Source organism: Helianthus annuus, chromosome 15 (assembly GCF_002127325.2).
Source record: "Helianthus annuus cultivar XRQ/B chromosome 15, HanXRQr2.0-SUNRISE, whole genome shotgun sequence".
NCBI classification, from domain to species: domain Eukaryota; kingdom Viridiplantae; phylum Streptophyta; class Magnoliopsida; order Asterales; family Asteraceae; genus Helianthus; species Helianthus annuus.
In genome coordinates, this window is record NC_035447.2 from 79,577,410 (window position 1) to 79,600,784 (window position 23,375).

The 23,375-nt window shown below is 38.2% G+C and overlaps 1 protein-coding gene across 1 annotated transcript; it reads right to left on the reverse strand.

The window, feature by feature from the left end:
• Window positions 1-12,209: 12,209 nt before the first annotated feature.
• On the reverse strand, window positions 12,210-23,146 carry LOC110911969 (vacuolar protein sorting-associated protein 35A). The gene is made up of 22 exons (XM_022156628.2): window positions 22,870-23,146; window positions 22,673-22,769; window positions 22,335-22,458; window positions 20,851-21,036; window positions 20,076-20,163; window positions 19,088-19,144; window positions 18,884-18,973; window positions 18,571-18,693; window positions 17,778-17,852; window positions 17,651-17,710; window positions 17,277-17,393; window positions 15,966-16,202; window positions 15,827-15,892; window positions 15,613-15,702; window positions 15,409-15,498; window positions 15,044-15,136; window positions 14,105-14,173; window positions 13,953-14,033; window positions 13,765-13,872; window positions 13,570-13,673; window positions 12,837-12,950; window positions 12,210-12,746 (listed from the first exon to the last, which is right to left on the reverse strand). Exons 1-22 carry the CDS (start codon window positions 22,960-22,962, stop codon window positions 12,536-12,538), a joined length of 2,373 nt encoding a protein of 790 aa, XP_022012320.1. The 5' UTR covers window positions 22,963-23,146; the 3' UTR covers window positions 12,210-12,535.
• Window positions 23,147-23,375: the final 229 nt, after the last annotated feature.

Sequence of the window (23,375 nt, forward strand, 5' to 3'; positions counted from 1 at the left end):
CTAATGTACTAGCGGCTAACCCAAGCATATTCTTAAACTCTAATGACACGAAGCTATAATCGGCACCAGTATCAAATAAAACGGATGCAAAGCGTTGGTTTATAGGGAACGTACCAGTAACAACATTGGGATCCTGGCGCGCTTCCCTCGCTTTGATGTTAAAGACTCTTCTGCGTGCTTGATTCAATCCTGGGCAGTCCCTCTTAAAGTGCCCAATGTCACCACAGTTGAAACAACCCAGTCTTTGACCATTTCCTCCCCCATTCCCAGCTTGATCATTGTTTTGATTTCGGTTCACATTCCCAGCTTGATTTGCATTGTTCCCTCGATTTCCATTACCTCCAATATTCCCTTGTGGACGATTTCTATTACCACCACGATTATTGTTCCGATTACCAAAACCTCCTTGGCCTCCCCGGCCTGCACTAGCCCAGCAATTATCCTTCAAGTGGCCAACTTTTCCACAAGCTTCACATACTTTTGGCCCACACCGGCCAGAATGATGACGCTGGAAGGTGTTACACTTGGGATGTGTACCCATATAACCCTTTCCTTTCTTCCCAGCACCGGTTGCAGCTTGGACCAATGTGCTTGACTCTCCTTTCTTGCCAACACCGCTTGTTCCTTGTTTGAAGTTTGAGAACTTCCTTTTGTTCTCTCCAGATGACTCTACGTGAGTCTCCTTCTTTTTCTGCTCGACATTCGAAAATTTGTTTAAGCGGATTGCTTCCTCAGTAAGAGCCACGCTCAGATCGATGGCCTCGGTGATTGTCGCAGGCTTGGAAGTAGTCACCATACTCATGATTTGTGGAGCTAAACCCCAAATAAAGCGCTCGATTCGCTTGAATTCCGGTGTAACCATATAAGGTGCCACATGAGACAAGTCGTGGAATCTCTGAACGTACTCAACGATCTTGGAACCTTCCATCTTGAGATGCCATAATTCAGTTTCCAACCTTTGAATTTCTGCGCGCGAGCAGTACTTTCTTCGCATGAGCTCCTTTAGCTCATTCCATGTCATTGCGTAAGCTGCGGCTTCACCAAGGGTCTGAACTTGTAAGTTCCACCATGACAGAGCTCCGTCCAGGAATAGCCCAGAAATGTAAGTCACTTGTTGGTCTGGAGCGCACTTGCTCATTCGGAGAACAGATTCCGTCTTCTCGGCCCATCTGACAAAAGCAACAGCACCTCCGGTGCCGTCAAAGTTTACAAGCTTGCAGTCCAGGAATTGCTTGTAAGTGCACCCTGCACATACGTTAGAATATACAGATGGTATTAGCGAACGTGCTAAAGATATCCAAATGTATTGCAGTATGTCTCAACGACTTAACATTACCATGAGGTGGGTTGTTATTGCCGTTATTGTTCAAAATACTTCCACTGGTTCCTCCTTGCGAGGCTGCATACTGCGCAATGGCGGCAGCAATGATTTGTTGGAGTTCTGTCTCGTTGGTAGGCATGCGTGTCTGGCGTCTTGGAGGCATCTTCTAAAAGATGTGTTCACGTAGGTCAGGCCATAATAAATAAAGGATCATACGTATGTAATAATAATACCAACACATAACATCTCATGTTATAAATAAATCAACCACATAACATCTCATGTTATAGAACATAAACAATCAATCAAACATCACATATGAAGAGCATACTGTGATTGTATTGTCATAAATCGAGACCACAATGTAAGGTTTACAAGTACACAACTGTATTATACAACATCCATGACTAAGGGCCACATCGCCCTAGTCCAAAACTATAAAATCAGTAACATCAACCATCAATATACAAAACATCAAAATCATGATCATCCAAAAGTGGTCTCCAAAAAGGCTGTATAGTCTGTGCAATCGCCGTCCTCTCATCAAAAGTCTACCCGAGTCATACAAAATGGCCCTAAGCTGATGGTGGTGGAGGAGGAGGAAAACGAGAAAAGAGCAAACATCGCATATGAAGCCAATCCTCCTCCATTGCGCGATGAGAGTGCAACAGGTATGCTATCTGCTGCTCAGGAGTCCAAAAACGAGCGGCAGAATCGGGGGATAACGGACGAGGAGGGTGTGATACTGCAGGCGGAGTCTGGCACTGGCACGGGAGTCGCTGAGCTCTCTCTAGCTCCTGCACGCGACGGGTCAGCGCCTCCTGCTGTATCATGAAAGATCTGAGAATATCCTCTGTAGAATACCCCACGTGGTAAGGATGATAAGGATCAGATGGTGGCATAATGGGGGCGAAGTCCAGAGGAACGGCTCACTAGATGGAGCGAAGGATGGTATAGCAGATGGTGCAACAGGGGGAACAAAAGTATGATGAGAAATCTGAGGCACAAACTGGTCTCCTCCTGACACGAAAGGTATATGACCAAATGGCTGACGAGAAGAGCCCTCTCCAGGACGTGGTGGAGGTATGTCCTGGGGAAATGTAACAGGTAAGTCAGTACGGTGAATATCTGTAGTATGTGTGGGAATCAAAGGAACATCAATAGGAACCGAAACAGGGGCTGAAACGGGTGTAGCTGGTACCACGAAAGGTGGAAAATTATCATCATCGTCTATCCACCCATTGTGGGTGTGAGCATATCGTGGGTCGATATGGGTCGTAAAAGGTGCGTGGTCGAACATCACTGGCATGGGATCAGGATGTGGTGCGACAACAGGATCAGCAGGAATGTCAGCAACATGAGGAGCATCAACATGAGCATCAAAAGCAACATGATCATCCACCAACTGTGGAGCAACAACAGGTAGGTCCGCAATGGGTGGTGCGAAAACTGGTGCATCATCAACCAAAGGAGCAATAGCAGGTGCATCGGCATGATCAGGGTCATGCTCTAACGCGGGGTCAAGAGCAACAACTGGCTCAGGGGCCACAGCGGGCTCCGGATCAACAAACTCCATCTCAAAATCAGCGGGATCAGCAATCATAGGGTCAACAGGGGCTACAGGATCCTCCAAAGGCTGGTCTAGATGGACGAACTCAATATCATGGTCTGGGTCAAAACCAGGTGGGAAAACAGGATCTGAATCATCATCAATATCATGATCGAACTCAAAACTAGGTGCAGGTGCAGCGGATGACGCCATATCAGGGTCTGTGTCGTGCGAATGGTGCTGCACTCCCTGTGCGTGTGAAGGTGCAGATGCCACAGACTCAAAGGAGTCTGGGACAGGCGAATGAACGGGTGCCTCCTCTGCAGGAGCATCAGCAAGAAGTAGGAGATCGCCAGCAGCAATATGGGCCTCGCCCTCAAGGTCATCCTCCAGTGGGTCCTCCTCAAACAAGTCGACGTCGTCGTCAGCGACTACGTCGAGGGGCATATCAATAACAGGGTAAGCGGCAAGGGGCACAGGAGCAGGGATCACCGCGAGTGGCAAGTCCCCAACGATATGAGGCTCTGCTACGACATCGGGCAGCGCAAAGGGCTGGAAGTCATCATCGTCCGTGCTGGTAGTATCTGATATATACACCTCGTGCTCTGATGAAACTATGTCATCTGATACTATAGCCATGGGATCTGTAGTGTCCGACTCTCCAGTACCAGATGAAGGCATGACGTCTGTAACACAAACACACACATATGCACAAATAATCAATCATATAATCAAATAAATGTGTTAGTCACCAATAAGCAATCAAATAGTTCTCCTAGTCCCACTAGTCTATCCTCCCATCCTCTTAGACTGAACCTCCTAGTCCCACTAGATTAACCTCCCAGCCTCCCAGACTGAACTCTTCCTAGTCCCACTAGACTAACCTCCCAGCCTCTCAGACTGAACTCTCTAGTCCCACTAGACTAACCTCCCAGCCTCCCATACTGAACTCTCTAGTCCCACTAGACTAACCTCCCAGCCTCCCAGACTGAACTCTCTAGTCTCTCAGACTGACTCCCTGGCCTCTCAGACCAGAACCTTCCCAATCTCTCAGATTGGCCCCTCAGTCACCCTGACTGAATCCCTAAATTTTGAAAAATGTTCATACTTTTTGTAAAAATATTTTGTATCTGGGATCTGGACGTAATGTATGCAATGTAAAAATGTTTTCGTGAGAGCCCTAGTGATCATAGTCTAGACTCGAGAAGGAATCCTAGTTCGCTATGATCAAAGCTCTGATACCAAGCTGTCACACCCTGGCTTTGCGGAAGCGTGGGTTTATTTGGTGTGAATTCTTAATACCATAGCTTAATCACAACAAAGCTATATGAAAATAAAACCATGCAGATCATCCATTGATTTAAGTTTTAAAATAAAAGTACCACAACATTGTTTTAAAACGTTGACACATGCAACGGAAATTACAACCTAACAATATAAAAACATTGTTCAGGAGACATAACCACGAACATGAAACAGACGTAGTTTAAGAACTGTGACTCGTCCAGGTAAAAGCCACAACCCCTAAACTTGGATGACCCCATAACTCTTACGCAGCGTGAAAACGCAGCATACCGTGCCAGATCCTTAATTCCCGGAAATAAATGTAAGTTGGAAAAATCAACAAAAATGTTGAGCGAGTTCATGTGTAAGTGAGTATGTAAAACCTTTGTAAGTATAAAATCCCTGGTATGTAGCAAATAAAGAAATAAAGAGATCACCAATGGTTTGCAAGGCCATAGATATGTGTGATGTGCAGTAGGAAGACTCAAACCTAGCAGATTTTTGCGTCGGGTACCAAGTCACCCCGAGGTCCGCTCTGTTGGGCCTGGGGCTGGGCTCGCTACACCCAGATAGATCTACCGCTAAAGACCCTCGGTCCTACTATGAGGATTAATGGCCTCCAGTTCCCGCCTACCCACTCACATGATCTAAGTAGTAACCCTCCTTACGCAAACCATACCATGTAAAAGGTATTCGTAATCATTGTAACATGTATTTCACCACCGAAGTATAAAAACTGAAAACAGTTAAGAGAAAGGGGGGGGGGACATGAACTCACTGTAGTGCGTCCTCAGAATCAGCAACTCAAGACTCTATCTGCAGTACGACCACCTACAACGTACTAATCTCTATTAGACGAACGGGTCGTGCCTTAGTTTAGTATTTTGTGCTCTTGAGTTACGTTACAAGATATCATTCCAAGTTACAGCTTGTTGTTAAAATAATACTATTTTAATTTATGCTTTGTTTTAGGGATTTGGAGAAATAGTTAGATAACTATTTCGTATGTACTTCGTAAGTATTTGCGGTTTTTAACGTCTTGACTTCATATATTTTAAGTCCCACTCTAGGAATATATAACAATTCCTTTTCCAAAGATAATATGTCCCAAAATATACATTTTTCCCAAGAATGGTATATTTTCATACTTTGTAACCAAATAATGTTTACCCCAAAATATATGCTTACAAACGTATTTTCCGGTTTATAAGTGTGATGGTATTTTGCTATGTTACATTATTTTGTCCTAAATAATATAACTAGTTCCCAAAATAATCAAAAATCACACAAGCGTTTTTTTTTAATATCAAATATATATTCTAAATATATATTTATTCGCTTTTATTTTTGAAAACCCTTCTCCGATACTTTAGAGTTTCGTAATAAAAATATGGCGAAGTTTATAGTTGAACACAAGTCAAAAAATGTATTTGTTAGAAAAATAATTTTTCTAAGTCTTATGATTTTTAGAAAATTTCGCCAGAGTTTCCCCTAAAACAGGAGCGTCCATGCTTATTAGCATATCGTTTTCTTTTTGAAATTAATCAACAATTTTCATCAATCAACTTTATGACATCAAAAGCAAAAATATACTTGTTACCCTCTAGTCATGAACTTGATACTTCCCGAAAACGCGTAGTAACTTAGTGAAGCTTTTAGTAGGCTTAGTTACCTTCCAAAGTGTATTTATTTCGTTAAAGAAAATCACTTTTTTAAACGAGTTACGTTTTCACAACTTGTAAATAATATTTATATAAAAAAACAACTTTCGGAACTCTTCTTGTAAATAAATGTTCTCACATTTATTTTGTTTTCTAAAAGTAATGAAAGTGTATGTAAAGTTATGATTTTCCCAAATACCGCTTTACTTAAAAAGCTTCTAGTAAAAACTTGAATCAACATACTCATCAACTTACTAGTTGTTTTTTTTTTTTTTTTTTTTTTAGAAAAACCCATTGTTACTCAAGTTCATGGCTAAATTAGGTGGTGGTTATTTATATAATACATAACCACTCCCTATTCTTGTTAAATCATACTTCAAATTTTTATTTAACAAGACTTTTATGGTGATCAACCTTCTACAACCAAGAATCAACATGACATTAACAACATACTCATAATCAACATCAAACTAGTAACTTTTACTTCCATCTTTTATGTAGAACTTCATCTTAAATCTTTTTAGTGTTCTTGTTTCTTGTGATTTAGACATATTGAACATACTACAACTTTTGATCATAACAACAAGATGAAACAAGGTGTTAAGAGGCTTACTACTAGCACAAGGCTAGGGTAGAAACTAGTGTGAAGATGATGAGAAAAATGAAGAAACAAGTAAGAACAAAGCTCCCTTGAAGTTCCACACAAAGCAAGCTCTCTTGTATCAACCTCTAAGCTTGAAAGTTGCTTGGAAATGGATGGTGATGGTGGTTATGTGGTGGTGGTGGTGGCGGTCAAGTGTGGCCGCGAGGGAGAGAGAGAGAGAGTTGAAGGCGTGTGTGATCTTGAGAATGATATGAAGCATGGTGTTAGTAATCTACCACCATACTTATAATCATCTTCATCATAACTTGTCCACTTCAACAAGCAAACGATCACACAAAATATTAGGATTAAATCAAGCTAGAAGATGTGAAGTATGGGGGTAGGTCCCTTGGTGGCCGATTTCAGCTATGGGGGGGGGGGGATGGGGAACATTTCCTAACTAGTGTGTAAGTGTTAGTTAGATTGCAAGTGTTATGCTTCCATATGTTAGTTACATGATTTCTAGTGGGTGTTATGGCAAACGGGAACCATGACTAGCCAAAAATAGTAAAACAGTGTCATTGACAAAAATTTGGTGTCCCGGGTAATGTCCGGTTATCCAGTTAGGTACTGTCCCGTTAAAGTGTTTAATTAGTCTAAAAAGGGTCCTTTATATATATTTTTGTAACACAAATTATTCCCGACACTTAGGAAAGTATACATGACCATTCTGCCATGTTTTTACGCTTTACTAGTATAATACGATGCTGAATTTTATAAAAGAATGCAGAATTCTGCATTTAAGGTGGGTTTTTGGCACTTCCCGGCACTATAATTATCACCTAGTGACGCAGTTTAACAATCCTCACCTCCCTACACTCCTTACTAGTGTAGTAATCTATTTCCGGCTCATACTGGCCTTAGAGACAGTGTCTGTCTAGTGCTGGCTATGTCAGCATGTTTACTGGGTTATCCGTTTATTGTGCTAACTGTGCTTTTGTGCATCAAGTTTGTCACTATAGTTCTGTGTAAGTAATGGAGTGACAGTAATAAGGTATGATGCATGTATATGTATGTATCAGGAATCACGTAGCAGTTTAACCACAATTGTATGCAAGCACAATAATTAAGCATTAATTAAATATTAATTAATTCATACGAGGATACCTGATTTGGTGAGGGTTGTCACACATGGGAAGTTTGGACCGGTTGTAGGTCAGGTGCCATCTCCGATACCACTGAATGCCATAATTGCCTAAGAGCACGACGTACAGTTTGTAGGAGTTGGGGTGAAACAAGTGACTGAGACGGAAAATCTAGTAACTGATGATGAAGGCACTGATAGTGATACGGAACTGATGGATTCTGTACAAGCTGAGTTACCTATTAGAGAACTACCTGTAATGAATTCAGAAAATCTTGTTGCTTTATTCGAGTCCTTAAAGGAAAGCTTCGGGAATCCTCCTCCTGTGACTGACCATACGTTAGAAGAGCAAGTTCAAGATGATACTACTGAAGAATACTGATTTGGTATCACGCAAGAGACAAAGGGTTGATCCTGAACCAAGTGTTACTGAGCAAGTGAGCCCTGTTTCTGGAACCGAGCCTGTTACACAAACAGAGCCTGAAGTTATTACTACAACAGCCCAAGAAAATGTGATACCAGATTTCTTTGAAATGTCATTCCCAGAGACTGCTACCAGAATTGAACCTGAAAGTTCAAGTGGTTTACGTTTTGATGTTGGTGGAAGTTCAAGTGGTGATATGTCTGAACATGATCAGAATCTATTGCGGGCAGCTGAGAAAATGAAGTTTATTGAAGAGTCTAATAGTGATGATGACATGGATGTAGATGTTGTGAAGCTACAAAAGAGAGTGGTTGTACTAGAACAAGATTCTCTTCTGAAAGATGCACAGATCTCATCCATACAAGATCAAGTGTTCAACAAAGATCAAACGATTAATCAGCTATAAAATGACATGAATTTGTTAATGTCTATGGTGTTTGATCTAAAAGTGAAGTTAAAGAAGAAATTTGGCTGTGAGTTTGCTGATGAAAATGATGATCCTATGAATGCTGAACAAAGAAATCAAAGGGCTGAAGAAAGAGATGTTGAGCGAGAAGCTACATTGAATAAGTGTTTAGAAACTGAACAACCCAAGAAGAGGAAAGTACCACAGAAAAAGCAAAGCAACAAACAGATGCTGATCATGAAAAATCAAGATGTGAATCCTCTAGATGAAAACTTTCAGCCCAAAGATCCAACGAAGAAATTTGATCGTTTTGTTATGGAGCTGGGAAAGAGTCATTATGACAAAGTAAGAAATAAATTAGGAATTACCAGTTGAAAGTATGATCACGATAAGCAGATGTAGTTGGTGATTAGGGAGAGTGGACACATAGAATACTATTCCAAGGAGTCTCAATTTAAATCTTGCACGAAGATTGATTTGAAGAATCTGTTGCGAGCTCCTTATCATGATTCTGATCCTAACCAGTGTGGAAAAGTTTGGGCGTTCTTGACAAAGCTTGAAAGGGAAGTTAAGAATGATTTTTCCTAACATGAAGTATGTTGAGTCGTCTGTTAAGAAGAATCGTGGTGTTCGTGATCCTTACACTGGCAGAGCTATTAGAACTGTGATCTAGCCACCGACTGAGAAAGAAAAGATTATTTCAGTTGCCCCAAAGTTTCCAAAAGGTGTGTTGAAGAACTTTAATTCTGGGCATATGATCCGAAGATGGGCAAGGCAGTGATTGTTACTGAAGAATCTACATATCGCTTGGCTGACACGTTGGATTTGATAAGTTTTCATGAAGAAGATATCAAGGTCTTTAGTGAGAACCAGATCCGCACAAATGAATAGTATGAAATATGTGCGAAATCATGGACAAGTGTTGTGATTGATGTGATCGGTTCGAGATTGTATGTGGATGCTACTCCTTTGTTTGGCGGAAGTGCAGCTGGTGGTGTGTCGAATTGAAAAACACTAATGTTATAAACCTAGGGGGAGATTGTTGGGCCCCTGAAGGTTTATACATTAGTAGTTAATTAGTATTGTGGGCTAGTTGTTAATTGATTGATTTGGGCTTGTGATGTGGGTTTGGTGGGGGCGATATGGACCTTACATTTAGGGGGGTTGTGGGTTCAACCTCATCTATAAATACTTGTTTAGTCATTCTGGTTTAGGTTGTTGGCTCTAAGTATTTCTGTTGTAACTTGTATCTGACAATTCAATTGTATGCAAGTTAAGCTTTTGGCTAAAATCATCATTTCATCTATTTCTTATGCCTGTTATTGAATCAGTTTGACTGTGTGATTCCGCCACCAATCAAACTAGTTGTGATATCATTGTTTGATCCGATTTGGGACTTAAACTTTTATTAGTATTAGATATAATAATGCCTCACTACACATGGTCTTAGACCATGTGTAATGGAAGTGTAAACCACATGCGCTTTTTTGCCATGTGATTGCCGCATCACCTTAGCCAAACCACATGCAAAAAAGGTGTAGTGGTTGACCCTGGTGGACATTAAATGCATAATGATTGTTTTCTTTTTTTTTATAAAAAATTTATACAGCAATTTATAAAACTAAAGTGAAATATAACAAAAAAAAAACATTTTATAAATTTAAAATACGGAAATAAAAAAGCAAAAATAAACAACGAAAGATGGAAATAAAAAAACTACATAATATCGTAGGTCACTCGTCGTCGTCATCGAGTTCGTATTTGTTTTTAATTCGTCGGCGCAACTTCAATTGTAGCTCTCGTTGCGGTCCCGAAGCCGGTATTGGTTGGTCTAATATTCCAAGCTAGCGTAGATTGCATTGTAGTCGGAGACTTTCGTCCTTGTGTCCCGCCACTTACTTGTAATTTGGTCAATTTCGGCTAAAAACTATTTCATAATCCATTCCCAAGATGTACTTTCCTTTTGATAGTTCGCTACAGGTTAAAAATATATATAATGGAACAAAAAAAAACCGAAATAATATATACACGCCAACTTTTGGGTCCTCAACTCGAGCCAAGAACGCGCCAAAAGCGAACTCCTCAACGGCGTCAACGCTGTATGCGATCTCCTAACCGCTGTGTCCTCCAAATCCTTTTTCTTTGATGAAGACCTCTTGCGGCTTTATGACGGCCCCACTTGTCGGGTGGCGTCTCCAGCACCACCTCGGGTTGTGATTCGGGAATAGGGTAGTTTGGCGACATTTGTTGTGGAGGTTGTTGAAAGCCCATTACATTATGTTGGTAGCCAAACGCGCTCTTCGGCATGTGAGCCATCATGTTAAATAACATGTGGTTGTCATTGTTCTCATAGAAGTCGGGATTGGTCGTCATTTGATTCGGTGGATTTGAGGAACTTCACGCATTGGAACGGTTCATGCCTTGATGAGGTGGGCGGAAGAAGGGGTTAAAGGTCCATACGGAAACTTCTTACAAAAGAAAAATTGGTAGAAATGATTAGAAGAGATAGAGAGTGTTTGTGTGTTAGAAAATATAGAAATTATTTCTATATTTTCTAAGGATTTTTAATTTTAAAGATTTTTTTTATTTAATACAAGCAACTGTCGAACGGTAATAAATTTTTTATTTTCGCAAAGTCGACGCGTTTTTTTAAACCACATGGCCGGACAGGGGGGGGGGGGAGCGGGGTTCCCCTCGTGGTTCACCCATTCCACAAGCATTTAACATGCCACTACGGGTGGCCTTCGTCACAAACTAGTCTAGGTTAGTTCAGAATATTTGGTCAATTAAATCCCTTAATAGAAATCGCTGAATTGTGGCATTCTTTTTTATACAACTCAAATCATTTTTTTTATGTCTTTTAAATCAAAATCGATATGAAATTAGAACTTTGAGCGATATAAAAAGTATATTTGAGTACAAAACTCTTTAATATCATATTTATAACTCAGCTTTTAGGAAAACTTATATATCGAAACAGAAACAGAATAGGACTAGATATAATAGAGAGATAAACCAACTTTAGTATAAATAAATTTAAATAATAGACTTTATGAAACAAAATTTAGAACCTAAGGTTAGAGAAACACTATTTTTCTAAACAAAAAACATGTCGGTTTTAACAAGCTGCTTAGAAAATGACAAACAAATTAGAGTAAAAAATAATGTCATGTCAACCTTAATCGACAAAAACAGGAAGTAGGATACTGAACTAAAACTTGAACTCTGTTTACAACTTAGGGGCTCTTTGTTTACCTCTTAATGAGGCTCTTAATGGCTCAGACATCAGACATCATACTGGTTTAGCACTTAATGGTTCAGACTGTTTGTTTCACAAGCAAATGTCTGAATGATTCAGACATTTGCCTCTGAATGGTTAAGCATTATACAGAGTCTGAATGGTTAAGAGTTAAGACCCCTAATCTGAATTGGTCAGATATTTGCCTCTGAACGGTTAAGCATTATACAAGCTCTTAATGGTTCAGACCTCTTACTGGTTCAACACTTAATGGTTCAGACCTCTTATTGGTTCAGCACTTAACCATTCAAATGTTGTCAAACAGCACCTTAGAGCAATTGATCAAAGGGATTGGTGAATGAGAACCAAATGGGCTATTAGTTAGGTTTCTTATTATCATCGCGTTTTAAGTTGAGCATTTTTAGAAAGGTTTTTATTGAGTGAGCACCCCTTGGCTCGAACTTAGCTCAGAATTCATACAAACGGTTCTGCCTTGAGCTGATTTCAAACAAGTCTTTTCGAGCGAGGTGGTCACAAGCTAATATGAACAGCCATCGTCTTATATGACAAACTAGGGTACGCAGTATAAGAAACAAAAATTTAAACACATGCACCCGGGAGCGTTTGGGTAAAAGCTTATTTAATCAGTTTTACGTTTATCCAAACGCCCCATTGGAAAAACGATTTTTTCTTGGTTTTTTTACACTAAAATACAGCAAAAATTACAGGAAAACCATTCACACTCAAAATATGCTTTGAGTGTAAGATAGCAAAGTTAAAATCAAAGATGTTCCTATATCCGAATATTTCAAACTCAGACTATGTTCTTAAGATCTCCGTATTTCAATTTTGGAGTTTGCACCCCAAACACCCCAAAAGCTTGTCAACTATTTTTACATAAAATAAAATAAAAATTAAAAACAAATCAGACCTTGATCTGCTCAAATTTCTCTGCAGTGGCTCCGCCCTTGGCCTTTTGCGACTGGATATAACGGATCGTACTTGAAAAGAAGGCATCAGCAGCTGGATCTGATGTGGCGGTGTCGCTTTGCATTTCAGTTGTAACTAATTCAATAAGCCCCTGAATTGAAGCAACCGTGATCTGCGTGTTTCCCTTATCGAAGAAGTATAGGTACCTGACCAGTTGCACGCACCCATGTCAGTTTACCTTATTTAAGGCACGCAGTTCAAGAAATTAGATTGCCTGTGGATTTATTGATGCTTACTTGTTTAGAATCTCGATAAAGAGGATGACTGACCCGCTGCTACCCTTTGTCACATTCGCCATTTGTTGAGCAGCATTCGCAATTCTTAAGGCACGCTTCAAACAGAGTAATACTCTACATCCCACACAATATAACTTGATTTAGGCCCGACTAAAGTGACCCGTTTTCATTCACTTTGGATCCGGGTCATAAGCACTTTGGATAACTTTTGACCCGTTTTCATTCACCCGTTTGACCCTTTGAATTCAAATTGACTCGGGCTGAACTTTTTGTGCATTTCTAAAAAATTGCCAAACGGTATAGCAGGTTTTAAGCATGTGAAAACCTTTTGGTAACTTCCAAGTTCCAACCCATTTTCAAACTAGCTTATACCTATACCCAGTTGACCCTTTGGAGAATTCACATCTACTCCGGCTAGATTGTATGATTTTTAAATTTTAAGAACCAAACTCAGGAAGCTTTAAGCGTTTAAAACCTTCGGGTAACTCCAGACCCGTTCTCATTTTAGCTATGACTGGATTTTTTGTCCGTTTTTTTTTAAATTTACTAAAACAATTTAGGAGGCTTTAAGCATACGAAAACACTTTGGGGTAACTTCCAACCCATTTTCATTATAGCTCAAGTTTTAAAATTTTACCCCTTTGACCCTTCAGAGAACTCAAATCGACCCGTTTTTACACAACTGCCACACTTAACAAAAGACATTCAAATGCAAGTGAGGATGATCATGTACCTCTCACCATCCTTGATCCCATCTTGATCCTCAACCCAGAACAGATGTGAACAAGCATAAACCGCTCTGCACTGGTCTGGCTTCTTCAAGAGTTTCGCAGAATACTGCCACAATGTAAAAAGTGAAAATCAGAACGACGTAAATTTGCCGGATGAGTTGTGTCTTGCATGACAGATGATTAGATAAATATGTTACCCCTGTGGCCTTGTGGGTTAAAGTATCCCTGTTCTCGACCCCAAATGTGTGCATCCGCTGCAGAGTCCCTATAATCAGGTATAGTGCGGTTACCTGTGCCTTCGAATCCTGTAATACAAAACCAGAAATATAATGAAATCAAGCATCCAGTGTTAAATTTTTGGAGCGGGATAAGAAGTATAATTTACCGAAATTTCTTCTTCGTATAATATATATGCTTGGGTGAAAAACTCGTATGCTACAGGTTCAAGATCACAGTCATTGGCTGCCTGTATCGGTTAGAGCCAGAGGAGTTCAGAGGAAATATAAATATATTAGTAACTTTAATTCATAGACATACCTCAGCACATTCCAAATATAGCCTCAATGCAAGCTCGGGTGCCGGAACCATTGACAAAACCTCAATTGTCTGATACAATAAGCCAAAAAACAAGCATTTAACGATTATAATATGACAATTCTAAGGAGCTTTAATGGATTGGGTAACGGGTCAGGTACGATCATTATCTGTAAACGAATAAATTGCAACCATGTCAACCTAGCCTCTTTGTGATCCATGGATTTTGCTCAGTACATATAATACCCAAGGGTAACTTTGTGATTTATAAAATAATAGCCAAGGGTAACTTTGTGATATATAAAATAAAGGGTTAAGTTATTCCACAATGGCTGAGCCATTATGGCTCCTAAAAATAAGAAATGTAAGAAGGCATTATAGAGTGACAAGTGTCCAATAACCTAAATCCACTACACCACCACCCAAAACCTAAACACCCACCCACCCCCACCCCACCCACACACACACACACACCCACCCAAACTAAATGCTAAAAACTAAACCATAAAGCTAAACCCCACAACTAAATGCTAAAAAAATTAATATTTTTTTAAAAAATCGCTACTTTTCGTCACCCATTTTTTTTGGGTGGTGGTGGGTGTTCAGGTTTTTTTTTTGGTGTAGTGGGTTTATTTTTATGAGCCTTTGCACACTTCTTATTTTTAGAAGCCTTTGTATTTGATCCTAAACCATAAAATAAAAAAGAAAAACAGTTTAAACAACTACTTCTGAAAGTTTTTAGACCTGGTGTACCTGCATTTGACCCTATTGATGGATATGATTTTAGTAGGTTGTTTATTTTAACCCATAAAGCTTCACTAAGACCGAAAAAGAACCCAAGAATGTAATATATTATGACCATTTATAAATATATGGGCCAACATTTACAGATGCGTGAAACCAGATATTAGAACTAATCATGGTGGTGGTGGTGATAGTTACCTGATTCAACAATTGAAAGATCTTTTTCGGTGTGGCTGATGCTGTCGACTCTTCACTAGCATTCTCATCTTGACTTTGTACTCGCCTAACTAACTGTACTCTCATGCAAAGTCCATTAAAAAAAACCCAAAATGAGATCCATTTGTACAACACATGTTTATACGAGCATGAGATACTCTCATAGTATTATTTGAAGATTTCCCAGCAGTTTTCAAAACATGTTATCCGATAGTAAAGAAAGTAAAAGAATCATTCTCCAAATCTTAGCATGACTGAGATCTCAGAGGAAGTATGATTTATACTTCAGCCGAACCTCGTCAAGCTACACAAACAGGTGTAATATAATCTATAGGGAAGAATAAAACCTTGAGAGCGTTATATATAAGCGGAGGAATTGTAAATGGAAGTCGCTTGGGCCCTCCAGTCATAATATGCTTCTTCACTGTACATATAATCTGTCACACAACATAATATAATAGTCAACAACCATTAACCAAAATGAGCACCAAATCATCCACTCACATATACAAGAAAGAACGAAAGAATCTACCAAGACAAAAAAAAAATACCTTTAACATCTCTTCTGGGTCATCATTATACAACATTTGAATTAGACGCGCAACAAAATTCTGCTCTTCTTTGAAGTCATCTTCATCCATCTGCAGAAAGCAGAAAAACCTTACTGAAATTCTGAAAATATAAACCCTAAACATCGGATAAACTGAAAATAGAGAATGACTTGGATAAATAAATAAATCTAACGAGGCAATATGTTATGCCCACCTCGTCATTACCATCAGAGTCCAGATCTTTAATAAGCCCTTTTATTAGTTCAAATAAAGCCCCAACCTACCAAAAAATCACAGTTATTAAGAAGTAGAACATCTGATCTATGTGAGATAACATGTAAAGAGCCACGTACCTTATCAGCCGTTGAGATGTGAGTCTTGTTTTTCATGATGCTTTGAATTATAACATTAGACATCACTTTATTAGTACTATCATCCAGGTACTCCATGACTAGAGGATAGTTTGAGAGTTTTAGTGCAATATCTATATCACTATATTTCTCCAATGGAGCACTTAGAAGTGCAACAATCTGCTTTGTTGCTTTGCCTTCCAGCTTTCCCTTGCCAGAAATTTTGTTAACACATGCACCCTGAAGAAATGGGAACATAAAACCAATGCAACAATTAGTATGTTTTTATTATTTAAAACAATGGTATTCATCCAAACACGCCCCGCTTGCGGTATGCTCATATAATGTGTATATGTGTGGGCGCTCGGGGGGCAAAAGTGAAAGTGCACTAATTTTAACGTTATTTTACTAATTTCGTGAAAATAACGTTAAAAGAGGGGGATGGTTAATCATGCATCATGTGGTGGCGTTGATAGCCAAAAGACAAGGGGGTATGTGCACTAATCGGCGTTTGTCTCAACTGCTGAGTGTTATGTGCCTTATGTCCAAGGCTTGATGCAAAACTACAATCGAGCCGGGGGTCTCATTGGAAGCAGCCTCTCTATTCCTACGGAGTAGAGGTAAGGCTGTCTACATCTCACCCTCCTCAGACCCTACCTTAGCTTTGCTATTGGTGGGATATACTGAGTATGATGATGATGATGATGATGTATTCATCCAAACAAACGCAATCTTATTATAAAGGCCCTCAACAGCAGGTCCTCAAAAAGTGTGTTCTATTTTTATATAGAGATAAAGAAAAGTGTGCTCCAACACATTTTAACACATAAAACATTTGTTCAGCAATTTCATCAGCCTTTATTGGTGTTTACTAGTGTTTACATACTTAAGTATTTTTGAAAATTCCAAATGAAGCTTACAAGATGATATAATTTATTGCTCAATGAATATATAATAAGTAATGAATATCATCTTTTCACAACTATGAATATGTATCTATTAAGCATGTAATTAGTTGTAAACAACATTTAAACTGTATTTTTCACAGGATAATGAAGTAGTGTCTGGTAATTGATGCAAAGTTACATAAGCACGTGATGTAAAAAAAGCTGTGTTTGATAAATCAAAGCCTCAGACAACACAAAATAACATACAATGTGTGTGTGTGTTTTTTTTTTTTTTTTTTTTTTGCATAAGAGAAACAAAGGAAACACAAATATTTGATCACCAAATCATGGATAAATACATTATAACTTCATGCAAACAACAACTTCAATAGAGAAAGTAAAAAAAACAAGCTGAAGAGAAATATACCAATATTTGATCCACATAATCAAGTCGATCAGGATGGACATGAAGTGTAAATGTCAAAAGAGATGAATATAAAGTTACTGCTCCAAAAACAGGCATATCAGGTTGTGCTTCTATCACCTGTATCATAAAAATTTAAAATTCAAAATTGCTTGAACAGAATTCAAAACAACCAATGTTATATGTACAAGAAACAAGATCCAGTAACAACTGAACAAGTGACTGAAAAAAATAAACATATACTGAAGTGTAATCCATCGCATCAAGGCTAAGATTCATAAACTAGTTGATATACAGAATCTTGTTGAAAAGTTATTTCGAATTTTGCTGCCAATTCAACTTTAAATGCGCTGGGGTGTTAGATGACTTTTTTTTACCTGACCTATGGCATTGTTCAATTTTGCAAAAGCTTCTACTTGGACAAATTCTGGTAAGACCTGCAGCAAAACCATAGTTAGGCTTATAAAATTAAAACTTTTCCAGATTTAGCACAGGTTCACGCACCTCAATGCTTGATGCAGCATAATTAGAAAGCCTTTCCATTAAACCAGAAAGTACTGTCTTAATGTCGACAGAGGGCTGAAAAAAAACAAAAACTTTGTGACAAGTAATACTAAAAACATCACCATAATTATATAAAAAAACTATAACAAATAATATACAAAAGACACAATAATCTTTAGCTATAAAAAACAGTAACTTAAGACAATTTTTCCAAAGAAGGTTACCAATCACGTTTTCAATGATGTGTCAATTTACTAAAAAAGGTAGCTAAGCCTAGAGGTTTATGTAAAAGTTGTAACCAAAAACAACTAAGCTACCTTTTATGTTGTTAATGCATATTTGAGTCCATTACTATGCGAATGGGCTAGATAGGGTGTGTGTTGCGTATGTATTTGCTAGTCAAACGCATGAGTTATGCGTTTGACATATGCCATACGTTGAGTGATGTACAGCATGAGTCATATGTGATAAAGTGTCAACGCATGTGACATGCGTTGAAGCTCCCAACACATGAGTTTGTCTATATATAGTGAGACATGTGTTGGACAAAATTAAGTTTTAGATTTGACTTTTGCGAGGAGATCAAACTGCGTGTTCTCCCTGTGCTAAACGATGTAAACTCTTTCAGTACTAATGAATCTGTGATGACGCTGTTATGCTGCCAAAATTTCTACCGAATTTGTTTACTATACTAAAGCTTCCGTCTTGAACGTCTTAAAACACTAATCGTTAAAGTTACACGACCCGTTCCATGTAATTTTATATGTCATATAAATGGGCAGGTGGAACCAACCTGAAGTTGTGGAAAAGCACCCAATAATATTTCAAGAGTCTGTAAATGGTACTCATCCGGAAAGACTTGAATCATACAATCCATTAAATAGTACTGGGCAAGATCATCTTTGCAATTCACAACCTGCAATTGTTGTGAGATTCTTAAACTTAGAACAAGAAACATAACCAGTACATGGCTTTTCAAACCAAAGAATTTCATGTAAACACATTCAAATAAACGGTGGCAATTCAACCCCTTTACTTTTAAAAGGGTATTCGGGTTGTGTTTTAGCTCAAACGGGTCAAACAGGTTGAAAGTCTATTTTTAATACCTGCTCCAGGATTCTGGGAAGAACAACATCTCTGTACAGCTCTAAATCAATGCCTTCGATCTGACTGAGAACATGTAAATTCTTTCCAACCTGACAAAATGTGATGAGAGTAAGCACCCTTACGTGAGAATATACACAGAAACTTCTATTGTTTAATTTATCGAAGTGATACATAGCAATTTAAAGTATTAATTTATTAATTACAAGATCACGAAGCTCATTCCTCTCCTTTTCTCGTTTCTCTTTCTCACGTGCAGGTCCCTGCAGTTCGAAAGTCCAATTGCATGCATCAGATCAGCATGTATTATAAACCATTCACAAGTAGATATACTTTCAAAAACACCATTATGATTTATTTAAAGCGATTGATGAGGTATGGAGCTATATGTGCTTAAACACAAGAGAAGATTACAGAGTTCTATTTAGGAGTGTGTAAAAACAGATCTTAACATATCTGGTTCGCTTCTTGGTTCTGAAGTTAAAAAACAGTTGGCCGTTACAGATATATTAAGAAATCGGTTATCAGACTGGTCCAGACTGAGATATTCTCAAACTATAAATCATTTTGGTCTGATTTATAGTTTGTATTCAGTTTCTGGTCTGATCTTGTACCAAAACAAGATTAACCGGAACACCGATATACCAAACTGACTTGTATGATATATAGGAGAGGGTTTAAATGAGAACGCTAAATATCGCGAGAACCGTGAGAACGAATAAAAAAACCACGAGAACTTGGTAAAAAACAATTCAAATTCAAATTTTCTTTTTACACTCATCACTATTATTCGAATACAATGTTAGAAATTAAATTTACACATTTGATTTACGTGAATTCGTAAATAACGAAAATTTACACATGTGTAAGTTTGTCATTTACACATGTGTAAATTTGTTATATTTACACATGTGTAAAAAATCTAGTAAGAGTGATTTTGAGAGGAGAAATGAAATATTTGATGTTGTGAATTCTTTTTTGATGTTGTATTTTAATTAGAATAAGCTTTGTATTAAAAAAAATCGGTTTTGATTGGTTTTTTCATTCGTTCTCACAGTTTCGCAATATTTAGCGTTCTCAAGATAACCCCCCTATATATATATCCGCTTCTTTGGTCCTTTATTCTACTTTTTTTCGGTCCAGTCCAGTTTTCTCACTGCAACTACTCCTACATCTATCGGCAATCGAACTAACCTGGTGTTGCATTCGAACCCACAGTTTGTTCATTTCTGTAAAGTTCTGGAGTACAAACTCGACTGCATCCATAACAGTGTTTTCATCCCTACAACAGCAAGGCATCCACACATTCATTAGAACTAAGGTCTTAAACTGAATATAGCGTTAGATCTTCAGGCTTCTTGTAAGTTTATTTTTTACATTGTGATCATATTAAAAGAAAATCATGTAGTTCCAATCATATAAAGAAACCCCAGGGCCCCGACCGCATGCTTACATCAGACCGTCTTTCATATGGCGATTATGATCCCAACTGTTACTCTAGTGTCCTTAGAAAAACGATAATACAGTCATAATCATGGTTGTAAAAATCCTGACCAGGCGCTGATTAATCGTCGATTAATCTTGATTAATCACCGAATAATCACAATTAATCCCGATTAATCCTGATTAATCGCAGTCCCCACCCCACCGCCCGACTAGCGACTAACGATTACTACAACGCCAGTCACAATTCACAAATTAGATAACAGTAATATTACCTTACAACTGAAACTGAACATGCTTATTATTAACTCTATAGCTTATACTTATCCATATAAATAAAATAAAATCCTGAATAGCACCTTTAGATGGTTGTGGACTAAAAAAAGACATATCAAACTAAATGTGAAGTCTATCTCTATAGCTAGAAAGACAAGGTATTTTATCAGTTCAAAGCAGAATGTTGAAACATTATTGTACTTATGTTTGAAACAGGTCAAAGAAACATGTAAAAGTTTGGTAATCTTACCCTTCATATTCTGAACCAATATCAGGTAACTTATCCCTACTGACTTGAGAAAGATAACTCCTCAAGAAGAGTCCACGAAGAGGATGTTGGATGCCACGACACATTTCAACAAGATCTTTCAGGATATCCTTAGCAGGAGCTTCTTTTGACTTAATGTACACAGATCCTACTGTACAGAGTAGATATCTGAAAGACGAAAAGCAGTATAATCAAGATTTTAAAGCCATAGTTGAAGTGAACTAGTGAATGTGAGTGCTTATATGACATATAATCAACCGATAGTCATTAACAATTTGTTGATCATTAATAAATAATAATAGCACTTATATTTGTCCAGGAGATTCATATGTTTCATAATATTGAAAGATATTTCAGATTTACCAACTGTCAAACATTTTATTTAAGAATGAAGGGGGTATATATTAACAAAGAAAGATAGCCTTAAGGGTCAAGAAATAAACCCAAGAGGCTAAGACCGACCCTTATAGAGAATTAGTCTATTATGTTTTTACTTTTTCCACACTAAATACAAATAGCACTTCACCAAAAAGTAAAGTGAGAACAGATCTGTTGGCTGTTGCTAAATAATGCTGCATGACATGACATATTTTATAGCTGTATGAAAGCTGACTACAACAAAAAATGAATAACTCCACGTTAACAGCACAACCTAAACCAAAGGGCCTGTGGCCTAGCGGTATCAGGGTATGTTGGAAAGGTGCCCCTTTCCTTGTGGTTGAGAGTTCAAGTCCCATGATGGACATAGGGGTATTAGAGGGTGTGTGAGTTAACCATTAAGAAAAAAATACATATTTTCTGTTAGTTTTACCTAACAGAGATGGAACTCATCCGTTACTACAAATCTAACTATGAAACATACAGAGGCACCAAGTGCTATACTGCTATGGCAACATGATTCCACATCCGAACCATCAAATAAGCATCTTTTTTTCCCTTTTGCACACTTATCTCAAGATGCCCGTTCCCAAATTGCATCTCATAGGCATAGGTTCAGGGTTGGTAGAAAAGCTATTAACCTAGTAAACTGATCCGTAACAAGGACGTCAATAAAATGATCAAAAATTCAACTACAAAACTCTGTTATACCAAAGAACAGTATCAGATTACCTTCCTTACACAATTTTACATAATTACTTAATATATAGCACCTTGCAGTCTTATTTTGCAAGTGATGCTCTTAATACAAAAGTCATAACACCAACTTTATTATATGAAAAGAGCCACATAATCCTCAACCCATAGCCCACACCCGGTTGTTTCCCCTATAAGTTATAAAAAAAACTATAAACTTATTGATTGATCATTTAATAATGCATGAAGTCTACACTCACACAACTTCATGCTTGTATGATCTATTCTACGGTAATGCATTCACTATTATTCTTGCAGTTATATCTACTACATCTATTGCACCACTAAAATGTAAATCGTACATATATCTAATTCCAGTATTCCACACTTACAGTCTCGGCAATATGTTGCCTGCATGCTGCACAAGTTCATACAGCTCAATAATTGAGCAACTCCGCCTACTCTCCTCCTTGAAAAAGATCTCTAGCTTCCTCAACTCATCAAACGCCCTCATATCTAACCAAAGCAAAACAATCATCAACAATCCAATACTTCACACTAAATTCATCAAACACATTCACACTCAAACAAATCAATCATCGACAATTCAATACCTCACACTCAAACAAATCAATCATCAACAATTCAATACTTCACACTCAAAACAATTCAATCATCAACACTTGACAGTTCAGATCACAAACAAAACAAGTTTGATCACCACACTTACACAACTCATAGTACTTATGAGGCGAAAGCCTCGATGTACGGAGCTCCGACAGCATCTGCGCAGAGTATTTCAACGCATCCTTTATATTATTCGAATCCTGAACAATATTAGGTTAACGAATTAGGTTTTTCGCGTACGAACATGAATGTTTATGTAAATTAGGGTTTATGAGATCGAAGTTGAATGGAATCGATTACCAAAGCGCGATGCATGTAAAAGGCGTTCTGTTGGAGACCTGCGATGCCGGCGGTGAGCCATTTCTCTTCGTCTTCAACGCCGTCGGAGATCATTTTCCGGCGACCTGTGCGTGTGTCTTGTGTTGGATCGTGTGTTGAAATTGATTATAGAGTTGGTTTTGGAAAGTCCGCTTTTGGTTTTGGACTGTTTAGTCGTCACTCGCTAGATATGCTTGCTATAATATGAATCGTGTTGCGTTGGAAGGTAATTGGGTTGAATCATGGATCGGTTTTTGTTTGGACAAATGGATCGGGTTGCGGTTTGGTTCGGTTTGATTCGGTTTGATTTGGTTGTCAAGTTAAGTTTGACTTGGTTTTCAAATGTGGTATAACTAAAACTAAATTTGTAACTTTTGGTTTTCAAGGAAAACCAAACTAGGGAATAGGGATGAGTATTTTTTTCCTGAATACTGGTACATACCCAATTGATACGGAGTGTATAAAATCGGTGTCAGGTATTAATTTCT